Consider the following 15,966-nt stretch of genomic DNA (forward strand, 5'->3'; position numbering starts at 1 on the left):
GGTCTATCAAAGGCCAATCACAAAGGGCGGTAATTAGCGAATGATTATTCTAACCATGGCTGTTTCTACCTATACTGTGTACGGCATTTAACCCACCCAGACAAACACACGCCTACTGGGGGAACACAACAGGCACGGTTATAAACGTGTCTTGGAAAAGTGTCCCAATGTTTAATCCGTAGCCTATTGTGTTTATATGTAACAGCATTTTATTTATTTTAGTTATTACCATGTTGTGCTCGTTACGTTTCGTCCATCGGTTCAAACACGCGTTAAAACCAGACACAGGCGCGCCGCTCCCGACTCTCCACGGGCGATGATAAGTTGGAGTGACTCGACTACAGCGCTGCTGCTGCTCGCGGTCACCAGAGAGCAGAGAGAGACGCCACCCCGCTCCGCGCTCGAGCCGCCAGTGCTGCTGCTCGCTACCCAAAAACAACTCACGAGGATCTAGGCGACGAATCGGCACTTTTTCCTCGCTGTGAACGAACAGGTGGCATTGGGAAAACACTTCAACTTCCTACAAGGTTTTCCTGGGAATTATATTTCAGCCTTCACCTTTTTGGGAATGTTTTTTCTTGTGTCTTTGGATGCCTCGCGCTTTCTAGTCGGAATTACAAAGTAACAGGAGAAACACACACTCACCGGAGGAAAGAATGAAAGTGACGGTGTGTTTCGGGAGGACTCGTGTGGTCGTCCCCTGCGGAAATGGGACTATAAAAGTGCATAGTCTTATCGAACAAGCGGCTATGAGATATAAAAAGGTTATCGCCAAGGTAAGAACCACTGCTTTCTGTCACAGTCCCCGAGGCGATCCTCAGCACGAGAGCTGCATCTGCACTGTATCGTCAATATGGCGCATTTCTTAGGAGCAGGTTTGGAAGAGTGAACAGAGTACATTATTCTGGATTGGAGTGGCAGTTTACTGTCTGATATGTACCCAACAATTCCGAGACAATTACTCCATAGTTTGTTCCAAGTAGTTTGGCCGAGAACGGCCAAAGGACTTTTCATTCTCCTGAAAATACAGGTCGACAAGTCGAATGCAAATGTTACACAATTATTTAGTTTTTAAACACACCGCGCCAATTTGTGCGTGTGCGTGCGTGCGTGTGTGTGTGCGTGTGTGTGAGAGCGAAAGAGAGAGAGCGTGTGTGTGTGTGTGTGTGTGTGTGTGTGTGTGTGTGTGTGTGTGTGTGTGTGTGTGTGTGTGTGTGTGTGTGTGTGTGTGCGCGCGCGCGCGTTTTTGTCTATGTGTATCAGAGAGAGAGCGAGAGAGAGAGAGAGAGAGAGAGAGAGAGAGAGAGGGAGATATTTAAATTTGTGTTACGTTTTCAGTGTGTCAAATACTCAATGATACCCGAATATGTCCAACGACAAACAATGTATCAGTGTAGTAGAATTTGTCTGAATTCAACTGTTGCCTTGCCTTTCAGCTTTTTTTGGAGTTTTGATTCAATGGGTTGACGAGTCATTGGAGTGCTAATTGAAATGGAAATATACTAGTATAATATTAGTCTCAATATTTAAACTGTCACTTTCAATAGTGTCGAGTTCAGTACTCAGAATACTTTTTCATGCTGGCACGGATGTAGCACTAGCAGTAGTTGATAGTATCACTTTGTAGACAAACAATGATACAATAGGTAAACACAGACACTACAGGGCCTTCAAGTGCACTTCCTCCTTTGAACACACATACACACATGCACATGCACACACGTATACACTCATACACACACAAACAACCAATCAATTCACAGTTTCCTTTTGTCTTCTTTGAGACATGGTCCGAACTGACATTTTCCAAAGAATGTAGAACCTGGGGTAAATACCTCCATAGGTCCGTTCTATTCACCATTCCCAAATTCAGGGAATTCAGGCTTTGAAACATGTCACAACACTCGCAAGGGTGAAGTTATATGAATGCAATAATCACCTGAGGGGAGAAACCAGGGAAGCAGAACAAGGTTCTACATTCAAACTATTTCCCTTCCTCCTCGTGTGTGTGTGTGTGTGTGTGTGTGTGTGTGAACTTCATAAGCTAGGGTACCTCAGGAGTCTTAGAAGAGATGCCAGTTTTATAATACTTTTTTAAATACACTAATAATTAAAAAGCTTAGACAGAGTCCTTTTTTCTTGTGATAGAGGGTATAAGTACATAATAACACCTGCATGGTACTCTTGTTTTTTCCCAAGAATCCCAGCAGCACAAATAATAATAGTATTTGATTGTACCTGTAATTGTTTTGCATTTTGCTGTTCTCTTCTAGTAGTGAACATGAATGCAGATATTAATGGGATCTAGTCAGAACATGAAGGGTTCCAACAACATAGCAGAGTATCAGTGAAATTATTTAACTTAAATTCAGTTATATATGGTGTAAGTTCAACTACTATCCTGTCAGCTGTTTACGGTTAACAATTATAGATCAAATGTATTTTGAATAGAATAATATTATTTTATGAAGATTAGGCACAAGTTGATTCCTAATTTTTTCCCCTGATCAGCAGTGTTAATAACAACATATCTCTCACCAGGCTTTGATCCTTATTGGTTTTCATTATGCATGAGAGTGGTGGTGTTAAGATGTGCAGCGTGCTGCATTCAGAATCTCCACATCAATGAGTAAGTCCAAAGCTTCGCATTAAGTGGCGTTCTGAGAAGTGCTGTTCGAAGTTCATAAGGTCATGCCCCAGAAGTTGTGTGTTAATGTTACACATTCGGTTTCGGTCACACTCTGTCAACTTTCATTGGAGTTTATCCACCCCTCTGTATCTCGCTGTGCTCACAGTGACAGAGGGAGTCTTCTGTTGCCCTTTTTACTGACCGTGTCTGGGAACAGCGCTCAGAACCTTGTCCTTAGATCCTCAGGTGACACTTAAGCCCTGGAAAGTAAAAACATCCCTGTATTGGCTGGTCAGTGGAGATCTCTCTGCTGCTGGAGCTTAAAGTGATGGACAATAAAACGTAACATAACCTATGACAGAGGGACGTATCCATTACACAAAATATCTTCTCATGATTTGTAAAAAAGTATATACAATGCTGTGTGAGTGATATTTATCGATTAGAATAAAGGTTATATTGCTCTATATTCTGACAGCCAACACTGATATAGAGTGTTTGGTCAGTATCATTGGTCTCCAAGTCACTCCACTCTCCTGTCAAAATATTGTATTTTTCTGGTATCCCGTTCCCACAATATCCAATCAGGAGAAAGTACTCCACAAAGGGGCGGACCTCCCTGCGTGTTGACCGGCAGGTAGCAGGATTTCAGTGTTGATGGACAATGGCGGAACAGGCAACGCTTCTGGTTCCAGCGCTGCAAGGAACAACTCACAGTACATGCCAAAGAAAAATAATGACACGGTGCTGTGGTGGAGACCGCTCTGTGTCCATGTGGCGTTGATGGGGGGGGAATGCTCATGCAGCAGCTTTAATATAGATAGCCACTCACCTTATAAACCCTGTCTTAGAAAGACTCAGGAATGTAGGGGCGCGGTCTGAATCTCTGTCCTCCCCCAACCTCTTTTTACTTCCTAAAAGTCAGAAACTGTCTGCACTGTCACTGTAATGTCAGTGAGAACATGAGATTGCAGTGGATTTCTTCAGTGAGATTGCAGTGGACTTTCTGGTGCTTAATGCAGACCTTGATAATAATAACATAATTAAGTTAAACACTTGTAGAACATCAGAAGAGTAAATCTTGACTGTCTTAGCTCAGGAGGTAGAGCGGGGTTGACCGTTGACCAGAAGGTTGCTAGTTTGATTACTGGGTCCTCCGTGCTGAGTGTCGAGGTGTCCCTAAGAAAAACACCTCCCCCTTACTGCTCCCAACAAGCTGGCTGTCACCTTACATGGTTGACTACGCTGTGAATGTGTGTATGAACCGTTGTAAGTCGCTTTGGGTAAAAGTGTCTACTAAATGCTCAAAATTGTAAATCTAAAATGCATACAATACAACAAAAGACATAGTAATGGATTCACCTTCGTTCGACCAGTATGTTGTTTGGGTGGCTGTTGAGAACCCTGCGGCAGAAGATCATCTTTGATCAATTGCAAGCTCCCGCTTTTTTGTTGTACAGACATCTATATCGCACTTGCTACACATCAAGGAGCCTTCAGAGAGGGATGGCTTGAACCAGCCATCAAAATGGTTGTCCGGGCTCATTAGTTCAATACAACAGATCCCTGCAATCCCCCACTCCCCAGCCGCAGTTACGTAAGAGAGGAAGCTAATTCACTTATGTCAAAAGGAACATCATAACGGTAATTAGCCCTAATTGGGGTTGGGGGATTGCGGGGATGTGTGATCTATTGGCAGAAGAACTTAGGAGTTTGACTAAGCTTTGTGGAACACAAGGCCGTCAGAGGAGGAACTGTAATTTTGGTCAGGCAGTGTTTGGGACGGATTGTGCGTTTTGGTGTGTGTGTGTGTGTGTGTGTGTGTGTGTCGGGGGTGATGGGTTTATTTGTTTGGGCAGGCACACATTAATGTATTCCAGAGGAGATCATGACATATTGGGAGAAACAGTGAACCTCAAGTTTGAACTCAAAGACCTCTGGCCAACAAAAACCACCACAATACCATCGCAAGCCCGTGTTTTCCCCTCTCCCCTCAGCGCTCTCCCAATGTTCCTCATTCAATCTCGTCTTGTACCTCAACCCTTCCATCTGCGTCTCCTTTTCTCGTGTCTCTTTACCGGTCCCCCCCGCCGTGATCATTGTTTGTTTCCTTCACCCAGCTGGCCAACAGCGGACACTGCTCCTTGCAGCTGACTGGGCGACACAGCCCTTCCTCTTTAACAGTCCCGTTTCAACTTCTCTCAGGGATTGGCCTTTTTTCCCCCTGGTTTCTTCTTTCTTCTCTTTCATTAAAACATTGCACTCCTGCAGCTTGGTTGAGTCAGGTTAGGCCAAAGTTATGCTGATGTGGAGGGATTTATTCTCACACCAGTCGAAGGGTATTTTACACAGTATTCAGCGTGTAGAAAGTACAAAGCATACCAACTGCACCTCAATGCTGTTTTTGTTAAATTACGAAACACGTCTTTATTGTGTGATGAATCGGAGGGCATTTATTCTTATCTTAATTGATAATTATAATTTATGATGATGAAATGTTCATTGTTATTTTTCCACCCTTTGACAAAATGACAATTACACTGCCCTCGTCGTCTGCTTCCATACTACTCATGACCGTTATGAGAAGATACTTTTAATGCAAACATAGCACGCTTTATTTCTTATTTTCCTACACGTCCACTTCTTACTTCAATCTAACTGTTTGAGCTCAAAGGTCTATGTAATAAACTTTGATTCTCACCAAAATCTTCGTGAATGATGTTTGGTTTGGCTTCAACATTCCTCCATGTAGTCGCCATAGCATGAATCAGGCTCATGCTCTGGATCTGGTCGTTGTGACTTCTTGAATGGGCCTAATTTCTCCCTGCTCTAAGACATATACACATCATGTCCGTGGGTACAGTACTTCATTAATGTGGATTTGGATATCCAGTTGTGGGCGAGAGAGAGAGAGAGAGAGAGAGAGAGAGAGAGAGAGAGAGAGAGAGAGAGAGAGAGAGAGAGAGAGAGAGAGAGAGAGAGAGAGAGAGAGAGAGAGAGAGAGAGAGAGAGAGAGAGAGAGAGAGAGAGAGAGAGAGAGAGAGAGAGAGAGAGAGAGAGAGAGAGAGAGAGAGAGAGAGAGAGAGAGAGAGAGAGAGAGAGAGAGAGAGAGAGAGAGAGAGAGAGAGAGAGTGAGAGAGAGTGAGAGTATGTGTGTATTGGCAAACTGAAGGACAGTCTTAACAAGCTTCCCCCTGCAAGGGGAACAATAAGGTTATGTGAAGAAGATGCTCCTGTCTGGTACTGCTCCAAAAACATGTTTCATCCTTTGGCTTGAGCTGTCGGGGAACATTGGGTGGAGTCGCTCATGTGCACGTGACATGCATACATGCTAGTAAGTTTGAGCCGATGACGCACACACACACAGGCGGCAATAAAAGCCTGAGGCGTGGCTCTGTGATTGTGTGACACTGGAAATGTAGCCTCTGTAGCAAATGGAAGGTGGGGTGTACAGGCATAGGGGGTTTTAAGTGGGAAATTTATGTAGGCAACACTGTAATTTTTCTAAATATAAACATTGGCAAGAGACAGAGGATTTGAAGAGATAATCCATGGAATCCTTATTCACGGTGTTCTTTAGGAGAGATTACTACCAGCACAATTTTTTTACATTGTTGATCCGGTACCAAATATGTGGTTGAAAATATGCTCACACGGTACATAAGTACTGGCCATTTCTTAGACCATGTCCAACGTTGCAGCATTGTGTTGCTCTTTGAGGGAGCCTGGTTCTCAGCCAGTTTTTGCTGCAGTCATTGAAATGTGACACTGTGTTTCAGATTTCAATGAGACATGAGAAGCTAGACCAACAGCAATAGCTGCAGTTTCTCGCTGGGCATGGTTACTTTTCACGATGTGATCCAGGAGTAATTGTTGATGATTGTTTGGATCTAATTTTTGCTCTCTGGTTCAGTTACTTTCTTTCTCCCCAGAAACAAAATATATCAGATCTTTTGCTCAAATGACACACATAGGTAGGCAACCCTTAAAGTTGAAGGCAGGAAATCAATGGTACTACATTCTGTCTTTCTTCCTTTCCCTCCCTTTCTACCACTGTCTCTTGTGCAGGTGAAACAATTTACCACACAGACAGTCATCCTGGGTTCTCTCCGCTGTGACATGGACTACTTTCTTCAGGCCAAGGACCTCTTGGCCCCTATTATATATCATATAAAATCGAAGCGATACAATGGCTCAGCATTGTTTGCATACATCATTACAAAAAACTAATAATTTAGTTTTTCAGGGCCCCCCGCCGGTAGTATCTCTGGTATAAGACATTAAAGACTTCCATGTAGAGACAGCCCAGTGTTGTCTTAACCTCGGACATGGCCTCGCTCAGACCTGCGCAGCTTCCTTCCCTATCTTGAGATAGGCAGGCTAATAATTAGCTTGAGCCGTTGGACGGTAGGACAATGGTATCCGCACCGCGAACACTTTGGTCCTGAAGAGCTCTTCATCGACAGCCTCAGGAACGTTAAACGAGTTGTGTTGTGGGACGAACCAACTTATTTCTTTCGATCCTGAAAATGACTTTGTGGGTGTAAATTATTGTCTGCATAATTGGACCTCATCTGCTGCTGCTCCTACACCCCGTTCTGGTGCAAAAACATGTGTTTTACCTGGTTAACATTCATCAGTTCACAAAAACCAATGAGCCAGAGCCTGATTTATTTTTCTCCATGCAATAGTTTTTGCCCATCCTCTTGGTCACTCACTTGTATCGACTCACGGCTCCTGCAATGTCTGGAGGATGTCTCAGTGTGTTTCCTGTCCCTGTTTGAATCAATAAACTATCTGGATGAGTTCTATGTATATTTATAGATGACGTGGAGAAGTTCTCTTGGACTACACGGTCAGGGTCTGACTAAATTCTGACTGATATGTGATGGATCAAAAAAGGTTTCACTCAAAGATGTTGATAAACAGATCTCGGTTTTGTGTTGTGCTAAGTTGGCCTTCGTCGGATACATTGGCATGCCTTGAAAATAGTCTGCTGTAATGTGTTCAATAGGAGGTACTTCGTTTTGGAGAAGGTGAGAGCGTATTAGCGGAGATGGAAAAACTCTTTGAAGCTGGGTACGGACAGCTTCCCCTTCAATATAGTGCTTCTGCGAGTCCTAACATGGAAGTCTGTTTTTCGACCCTCAAAGTACACATAAGCATTCCTTTTTCATGGAATAATGGCGGGTTACATAGAGGGCTGTTAGCCTTGCTCTGTTTGGGAAAAGCCCTATACAGGAAAAGACTTCAAGCTAATTAAGCCGTCTATTTACTCTGTGTGTTTGTGTGGGTGTGTGTGTGTGTGTGTGTGTGTGTGTGTGTGTGTGTGTGTTTGCATTTGTGGGTCTGCACACAATGGTGACACAACACTGCTGCGATTTAAATCTGTCAGTATGTTTATGTTCAGGAAAACCTTTAGAATATTTGAAATAAACAGTATGTGTTCCAATGCATGTAACACATACCCCCGCTCTCTCTCCCTATTTCTGTCGGTCTCTCTCTCGTTTACTTGTGTCTGTACCAGGGCTTTAAGCTGTGGTGAAGTAAGGCAGTTTATAAGCTAGAACAGAAGACCAGAAGTAGCTGACGGCTCCTGACCATATTACCTCATCCTCACTTCATGACTGAAGTTCATCAGCAATGCCGTATACACCGTGTGGTTAACTGGGGAATTTGCTGTGAAGTATTTGTGTGCCACTGCTAACATCAGCCATACATGACTCTATGCTAAGCAAGTATGTTTATATTTTATAATATTATCCTTATGGAACTGGATGTCTGCATGTTTTTTTTCTGGTTTTCTTATGAGCCTGGCTCAAGGATATGAGTCATAAAACAAGTTGGTTTTAGATAATCCGTCAATGCGTTGAACTCATGGATCTGCTGAATTCAAAGATTTTAATCATAAACGTACTCTACTTCTTTTTTTATCTGTTTTTCCCTTTTTCTTTGATTGTATTCGTCGTTGACGTCCCATCGGTGTTCCCATTCCCATTTTTTTTGTCCGCTGGATTCTCTGAGTGAGAGGGCAGCCCCTCATGCCTCAAGCTTGAAGTTGACAGCCAGAGACAAGTCCTGGCAGTGCGGACCAACTATGTGCCTGGGTGCGCTGTTCCGACTTGCGCTTGCGCCCACGACAAGCCTACTTGGGTGTGATCCACCCGTCTTGTCAACTGCTTATTTCTTGTGTCTTTCCACATGACGGCCATGTTTATTACCCTTCCAGGGAACCAGCGGCAGCAAAGCAGTGCGTGAGACAACTGAAGAGACCCAAACGTACTCTTGGAGCACGTGTTTTGTTTTACCTATGGAGACTTGCATTCACATGCGCCCACACGCACTCACACACACACACACACACACACACACACACACACACACACACACACACACACACACACACACACACACACACACACACACACACACACACACACACACACACACACACACACACACACACACACACACACATTTCCCTCTTGAATTTCTGAAAGTCTGTTGAGGAAAACAGAACATACAATTTGTAATTACAGTGATAGCAGAAGTTATTAATCTCACATCTCAAACAGCTCACAGGTTTTAGGGGGCTGTTAAGGCAGCCATTTTTAGCTGAAGTCACATAGTTGCCAGAGTGACTAGGCTCACACAAGGCCTTGCTGTCTTGTTCAATGTTGTGTTCAACAGTTTTTAATGGTGACCAAATACATTGAACATAAAAACACTATCTAAACTACTTTATTTGTCTCCGTCAATGGTAAATCAAAGTTTGTTGAGGTGTCATGAATCATCTCCGTCACCACAGCACCCTTGTTTAAGCACCTTGCGGTTTATTATACCAAGACCTACCACCCTAACACTAGGGTTTAATGTCATGTGGAGCTTGGTTCTATGGATCATTTTGTATCAGAATCATCATGTGGATTAGAATATAGGTATACCAAGGCAGCATCTTTGTTAAATATCTCATGTAATTTACTCGTAATTTCTCAATACCAACTATAAACAATTTTATCGTATTATTGTGAAGCTCTTAGATAAACACATTGTTTATCTAAATTCTGCGAGTTGGCCACATCCGACGGGATCAAAGTGGTTGGTTGTCTGCATTACTAAGTTCTAATGCACTATGGGTCATTCATCCCTGGCATTAGCTGCACAGAAATCAACTCTTTAAAATTAAAGTAAATAAATGTGCTTGTGTATGAAGCACACTGAAGTTCTTTGACTGTTGACCCTTGTTATGAAATTATCCTCTAGCTAGTTGTCTGTGGTGAATACAGGCTTGAATCCATGTCCGTTTGCCAAAGTGTATAAAGATATATCAATGGAATGGCTGTAAACCCTTTGTTGCTCTGACTTTTCCCCATGATCTCAACACATTGAGCTTCCCCATGCAAATATTCACCCAGGTTGAAAAAATGGACATGAAAGCAGGGGGAAAAAAGCAACGGATATCAACGAATTCTAAAATAAAAGCGATAAACCCCCATCCTGTCTTAACTCTAAAACCCATTTCCTTCCAGCCAGGGCATATTTAGCATTCAAACAGCATTGCCTACTTTTTTCATGCTGTTGATGCAACACAGTGCTCTGTATTCGACAAAGACAGACTCCTCACGCTAGTGCCTAAACTTAGCACCAAGCAAAGCTAAAACATGAAACTAACCAACTGCGTAGCGGTGCGTTTTTGTCCCTCCTCCGTGATAGCGTTCATGAACCCAACTCCCGCAGGTCTGGAAGCCATTATGTCGTCACATGAAATCACTGTTATACTGTCAAGCGGAGGGCTCTGTTTAACTGCTCCTAATGGCAAACATTGGAATATTTCCCCCACATGCCTCCTTCTCTATTTGGCCTCATGGCTGTTTATGGAGTGGAAGACGGCCATGAGTTCACCAAAACAGTTATTACTGTTACCACTGATGCCAGATGAAATGATACAGGGACCCCCTTGCCCTTCCTTTGGGATGCCATGACTGAGATTAGATGTGTGAAAGATGCTGTTTCACATGACCGTTTCCTGTTGATGGAACCTCTTGATGGCAAACTAAACCACCCTACAGCTGTTTCAAGAGTGTCGAAATACGATCAGAATGCTCCTGACTCTTGAGATCTTTGATGTTTAAAGCCTTGTTGATTCCTAAAGGGATTGTGTTAGGGCAATAGACCAAACCAAATCAACTTGGAATGTACCCAGGTGAGCGATTCAGGTAGGAGTCTCAAATAAGGAACAGGAAAGGATGAGGACAGTCAGTGGTCTTCAGAAGTTTAAGCCTGTGTTACCAAAACAATAGCAAAGACGTCAGTTCAGTGGCACCTCAGCCACTCAGAGGTGAGTCGCCATGATGCGTCCACCACCTATGTGTGATACACTGCATGGCTTTGCCCTTGGTTGTGGTTGCTTTGGTTACACAACTTAGAACCATTCGATGTGAGGGCTCCTTTAACCCCCCCCCCCCCCCCCACCCCTCAGGTGCCAATAGTCATCCAGGGATGTATAAATTCCGAGGATAAGAAATGCAATGAGTCATCTCATTCTGTGTACCTCGCTGGGAATGGCCATGGTTGGCGAGAAAGAGTCAGCGATGAATGCTGTGTGGTTTATGCGTGATTGATGTGTGTTTTTTTTACCATTTTTTTAACATACTTAAGAATAGTCAAATACACAGAGGAAGGCTTATTCATAGAATTGTTTTACCGTTGCCAAGTTCTCCCGCAGTAGTCGTGATTATTACATAAACACATTTATGTTGGTATTGGCCAGTTATCCTTGTGACCATGCTCCGCAATCAGAATGTCTCTCTCTCTCTCTCTCGCTCTCGCTCTCGCTCTCGCTCTCGCTCTCTCTCAATATAAATACATATGGACATTGTACCAGTCCAATGTGCACAACTCCTTTGCTTCCGATCCCTCAGTAATGTTGAAGCAGGTTGAGTCTGTCAACTCATGGCTTTTTGAACTTAGAACCACATGGCAGTGTTCTCCTTTTCTTTTTCGTATTAAAAGTGTTCATGTGAGTTTAGGCTTAGACCTCTCCAGATCTATCTAATCCTACCTGATCTGGGTACAGATCACATGGTTTTAAATACAAATCCTTTAGTAAGTTGGTCTCCGAAGGTAGTTCATATGTATAACTGAAGATCAGGCTATACCCCAGCCGAGTAGACATTTTATGTCAGCAGTACATATATTAAACTCTGTGTTCTGAATCTCTCCCATCTGGCACTGAGAGCATATGCTGTGGAAACATAACTTATAACACACGCATAAGGACAGATTTATATTTGGTTGGAAAGCAATTTTTTCCAAAAGTGAAGATGCGTCTTGTTCTGGAAAATGTCGACACACGATTAGTCTTTGCTGTCTTCCCAATCTGCTTATTCGTTGAAACAGCAAAAGTTTTTTTAATCCGTTTCTCTTACTGAGGAAGAAGACATGTTGGAATTGGAAGATAAAGTCAGCCGGAGTTCATCTTTGCTTCCGGTTATATGTAACTTTTGGTTTGATTAAAATGTAAAATAACATAGTTGCTGCTCCGCCAACGGCAGAGTTTAGTCTTGCATTCATGATTATCAAACATAGACAACACATTTATAGGTTAGAATAGGACATCTTCATTTTCTTTGCATAAACAGAAATATTGCCCAGAACTTAACAGAAATTTACTGCAAGTGGTAAAATAAGTATCGTATTGTTGAGTAGTGTTTTTTGCAAGTAATCCGCAGACCTATAAAGATAACAACACAATGAAATACAAATGGAGGCTCACTCAACATCACAATGGAGAATGCAAGGGTTTGGGAGGTTCTCATTGCCTGGGTCGCTGGTAGACTACATTCATTTCAGACGGCCCACTGCGCTGTTTTTCCTCCATGGCACAGAAAGAAGGCCTTGATGGAGATGCCAAGAGCAGGGCCAGCTATCTCACAACCCATGATTAGGATCAGTGGCGCCTGGGGAATGAGAAGGTCTCCTAAGAGGCGTAAGATTTCTTCTAGAATAATCTATCCATGTCGTCCCTGCCTTTGCTCCCAGAGTCATTTGAAAAATTTACTATTTTCCTATTGAAGGCCATAAATTCACTGTTAATGTTTATTTCTTTAACAAGTTGGGCCAGTAAAAGGATTAGTGGTGTTCACCACATGAGAAATGTATTGCAAACTAAATAAATTAAATATTAGGATATATAATAAAATATTATGCACATGTTGACACACAAACATACACACACACATGCCACAAAGACAAAGTAAAGACTTGTTTTTCTTCTTGTTTACTGATTTTGATGGGTGCCAAGTGCGGTTACAAACTGAGACGAGTGACATCATCAGGCCTCTGCCTCTCGGCCATTTGATTAGGCAGTTATTTATTCACCCCTTCACAGGCTTTCATCTCTCAACCCTGGCTAAGGATCGTTACGATTGATGATGTAAAACATGATACCCATACAAGTTCTTCATCATTATACACGTATTGTCTTCTTTGACAGACAGCAGATCACTCGCGTCTGGTAATTACATATCTGTGGATGTGTTTTCATACACAACTCTGTCTGGGGGCCGTTTCCCAGGGAATGACACACTGAAGGAACGTTGGGCTGTCACCATTTAGATGAGGGAAAGCTGTCCTGAGTTTCTTCTTTTTTTTTTGTCGATGCCTTGTGGCACAGATGACCTTGTGCCATGGAGTTGGCGGCTATTCAGAAAACATAGATCTCTGTGTTTGTGTGTGTGTGTGTGTGTGTTTGTGTGTGCATGTGTGTGTGTTTATTTATGAGCTATAACATTTGAAATATCTTCCATAATAATTCAAAGCGTACTGGTTGTTCTGCTGTGGAATTCCACGTATGTGGTGCCTTGGTGTGTCCTAAATCCCTATGTGTTTGTTCCTATGTGGGAACGTGTGTGTGTGTGTGTGTGTGTGTGTGTGTGTGTGTGTGTGTGTGTGTGTGTGTGTGTGTGTGTGTGTGTGTGTGTGTGTGTGTGTGTGTGTGTGTGTGTGTGTGTGTGTGTGTGTGTGAGAAAGAGAGCCCGAATGTGCATAAACATGTGTCTACACGCCTGCGTTTCCCTGTCTGCCTGCTCTGAGTGGAGGAGGTGATGACCTGGTTGAGCGGGTTCCAGGCTGCAAGGCTCAACTCCACAGCTATAACCAAATAGATTTCCCAACAACACCTTTTACAAATTACTGATTGCCCCAGAGCACTTTCAGCATTTGTTACCTGTCTTTTCACACCCGCACACGCACACACACACACACGCACGCACGCACGCACGCACGCACGCACACACACACACACACACACACACACACACACACACACACACACACACACACACACACACACACACACACACACACACACACACACACACACACACACACACACACACACACACACACACACACACACACACACACACACACACACACACACACACAATGTCTTATGTGTGTCATCATGTGGTGAAAAATCGCAATATTAAAACTGCCTCTATTTCAATACAATGGCAACTTTCAGTATAATTTGATTAAAATACCACACTGTGTGGTTTTAAAACCTGGTACTCATAGCTGAGGAATTTGTCTGTGGTTCTTGCTGCAGTAGTTGCCAATTATGTTATAAACCTCTTAGGAGATAGCTACTGCTACTGGAATCCAGGATCTTGGCAAATGCTCTCCCGCAAGCTTTGATCTTGACGTGATTTGAACACGCAGCAGCATTCTAATTTGGATTTAAGTCGTGCTACACAAGTACGTTATTACACCATGTGCCCTTTACCAGGTCGCCGCGTTCACACAACAAGGGCACCCAACCGAAAACAAATGGAACATTCCTGGTTTTGGATGTTTTAAAGAGTTGTCCAAAAGTCATCCCCAACGGCAAAGCAGCACAACGCACACCAAGCCCCGATGCCTCTTGCCGTTGGCCTGCCTTTCTCTGCCCTCTCCCCCTCCCCCCCCCCCGTTCTAGCTTACCACCCACTCTGAGAAGCAAGTGAGGCAGGGTCGTCCCTCTTTCCCTCCCTTTCACCTCTGCCTCCCTCTGTCACTGAGGCCATTCAGAAGGCAAGCTGGCACTGAAGGGGCTCCCCTTCATCACCCACTGTCCTCAGATTCAGTTAATGGAGGGGAGCGGAGCTACTTCACCTCCCCGTGTGACATGAGAGCGTGTGGGTGGCCGCTTGGCAGCCTCTGCCTTCTCCGTGTTGTGTCTGTGATTAACAGCTTTTCTGGGCCATTCATTTTAATAAAATGAAAGTTACTGTTCATTGGGAGCAGGGTCTGCTACACATTAAGCAATTCAATAAAAAGAACACTGGTAGGATGATCAACCTTTTTCACCAAGCAGCCTTATTGGTTCGTAGGTGGGGAAACCTTCAATCTTTGGAACCCATGAAAAGTTGATGCATTGTTTTTAGCTCTGCACTTCATTAGCTTTGTGTTACCCATGATTACATGTTAATTACATTGATCCTAGAAATGAGTCATCATCTAGTTCTACTTCTTTGACACTAGTTTCCACGTGTTACTGCTTTGTCTTGGTCTAGCTTCAGTTAATTCATGTCTTTCTGTACCACCCACTGTCCTCTTCCAAACATCCCAGCTGCTAAAGCTATTCCTACTACTAATATCCGTTGGCCTTTCTCCAAATCATAGCCTTAGCATTTAGCCTTTTAACCTGCATATTAAATAAACAGGCCACATGAAGAGCTGTGTAAATTAAACAGAATAAGTTCAGCCATCCCAGGGAGGACCTTTTTAGGTGATTATTCTAACATATTCACACATACTTGGCAGCCTTTTGTGCTATACTGTTAGGGTGGAGATATGCCATACATGGTGGAGTTTGGGAGGACCCTGTGTGTATGACCATGGAGGATATGGTGGAGAAGTGAGCGTGCACGGGGAGCTTGAGTCCCAGAGCGGGCCCCATGGCTGTATGGTTAGTCCATTAGGAAAATCTTTAAGCCCCCAAGAAGTGGAGGGAAATAGAGCTATGTCATGAGTGATACTATTAGTTGTACTGTTTATTTTAACTTAGTAAAGGGTACTAAAATAGTATCTCTTCTGGGCTCAGGATCTTCTGAATCAAGATATCACTGTGGGTGCCACTCTCAATCCAAATGTTTTCAAAATTAACTATTTTTCAACAGCAGTTTTCCAGCAGTTTTCCAGCAGATGACGCAGATGAATTCCACACTAGAAGCAAGTCACACTTGAAGACCGCATAAGCCTCATCCATTTCTTTTTTGTTCCACTCAAAAAACGGATCTCGGCTAACATAGCTCTATGTCGCCACAGTGAGCTCTTTTTGTATCTATGAGGAT

At 43.3% G+C, this 15,966-nt stretch overlaps 1 protein-coding gene across 1 annotated transcript in view; it reads left to right on the forward strand.

Annotated features, from left to right (window-relative positions):
- Positions 1-9: 9 nt before the first annotated feature.
- LOC130377672 (partitioning defective 3 homolog) overlaps positions 10-15,966 on the forward strand; it is a 271,523-nt gene continuing 255,566 nt past the window's right edge. The window contains exon 1 of the mRNA XM_056584828.1: positions 10-776. Coding sequence (XP_056440803.1) covers positions 657-776 — 120 coding nt within the window. The 5' untranslated portion in view covers positions 10-656. The remainder of the gene's footprint in view (positions 777-15,966) is intronic.

This window comes from Gadus chalcogrammus, chromosome 23 (assembly GCF_026213295.1).
Source record: "Gadus chalcogrammus isolate NIFS_2021 chromosome 23, NIFS_Gcha_1.0, whole genome shotgun sequence".
NCBI lineage: Eukaryota > Metazoa > Chordata > Actinopteri > Gadiformes > Gadidae > Gadus > Gadus chalcogrammus.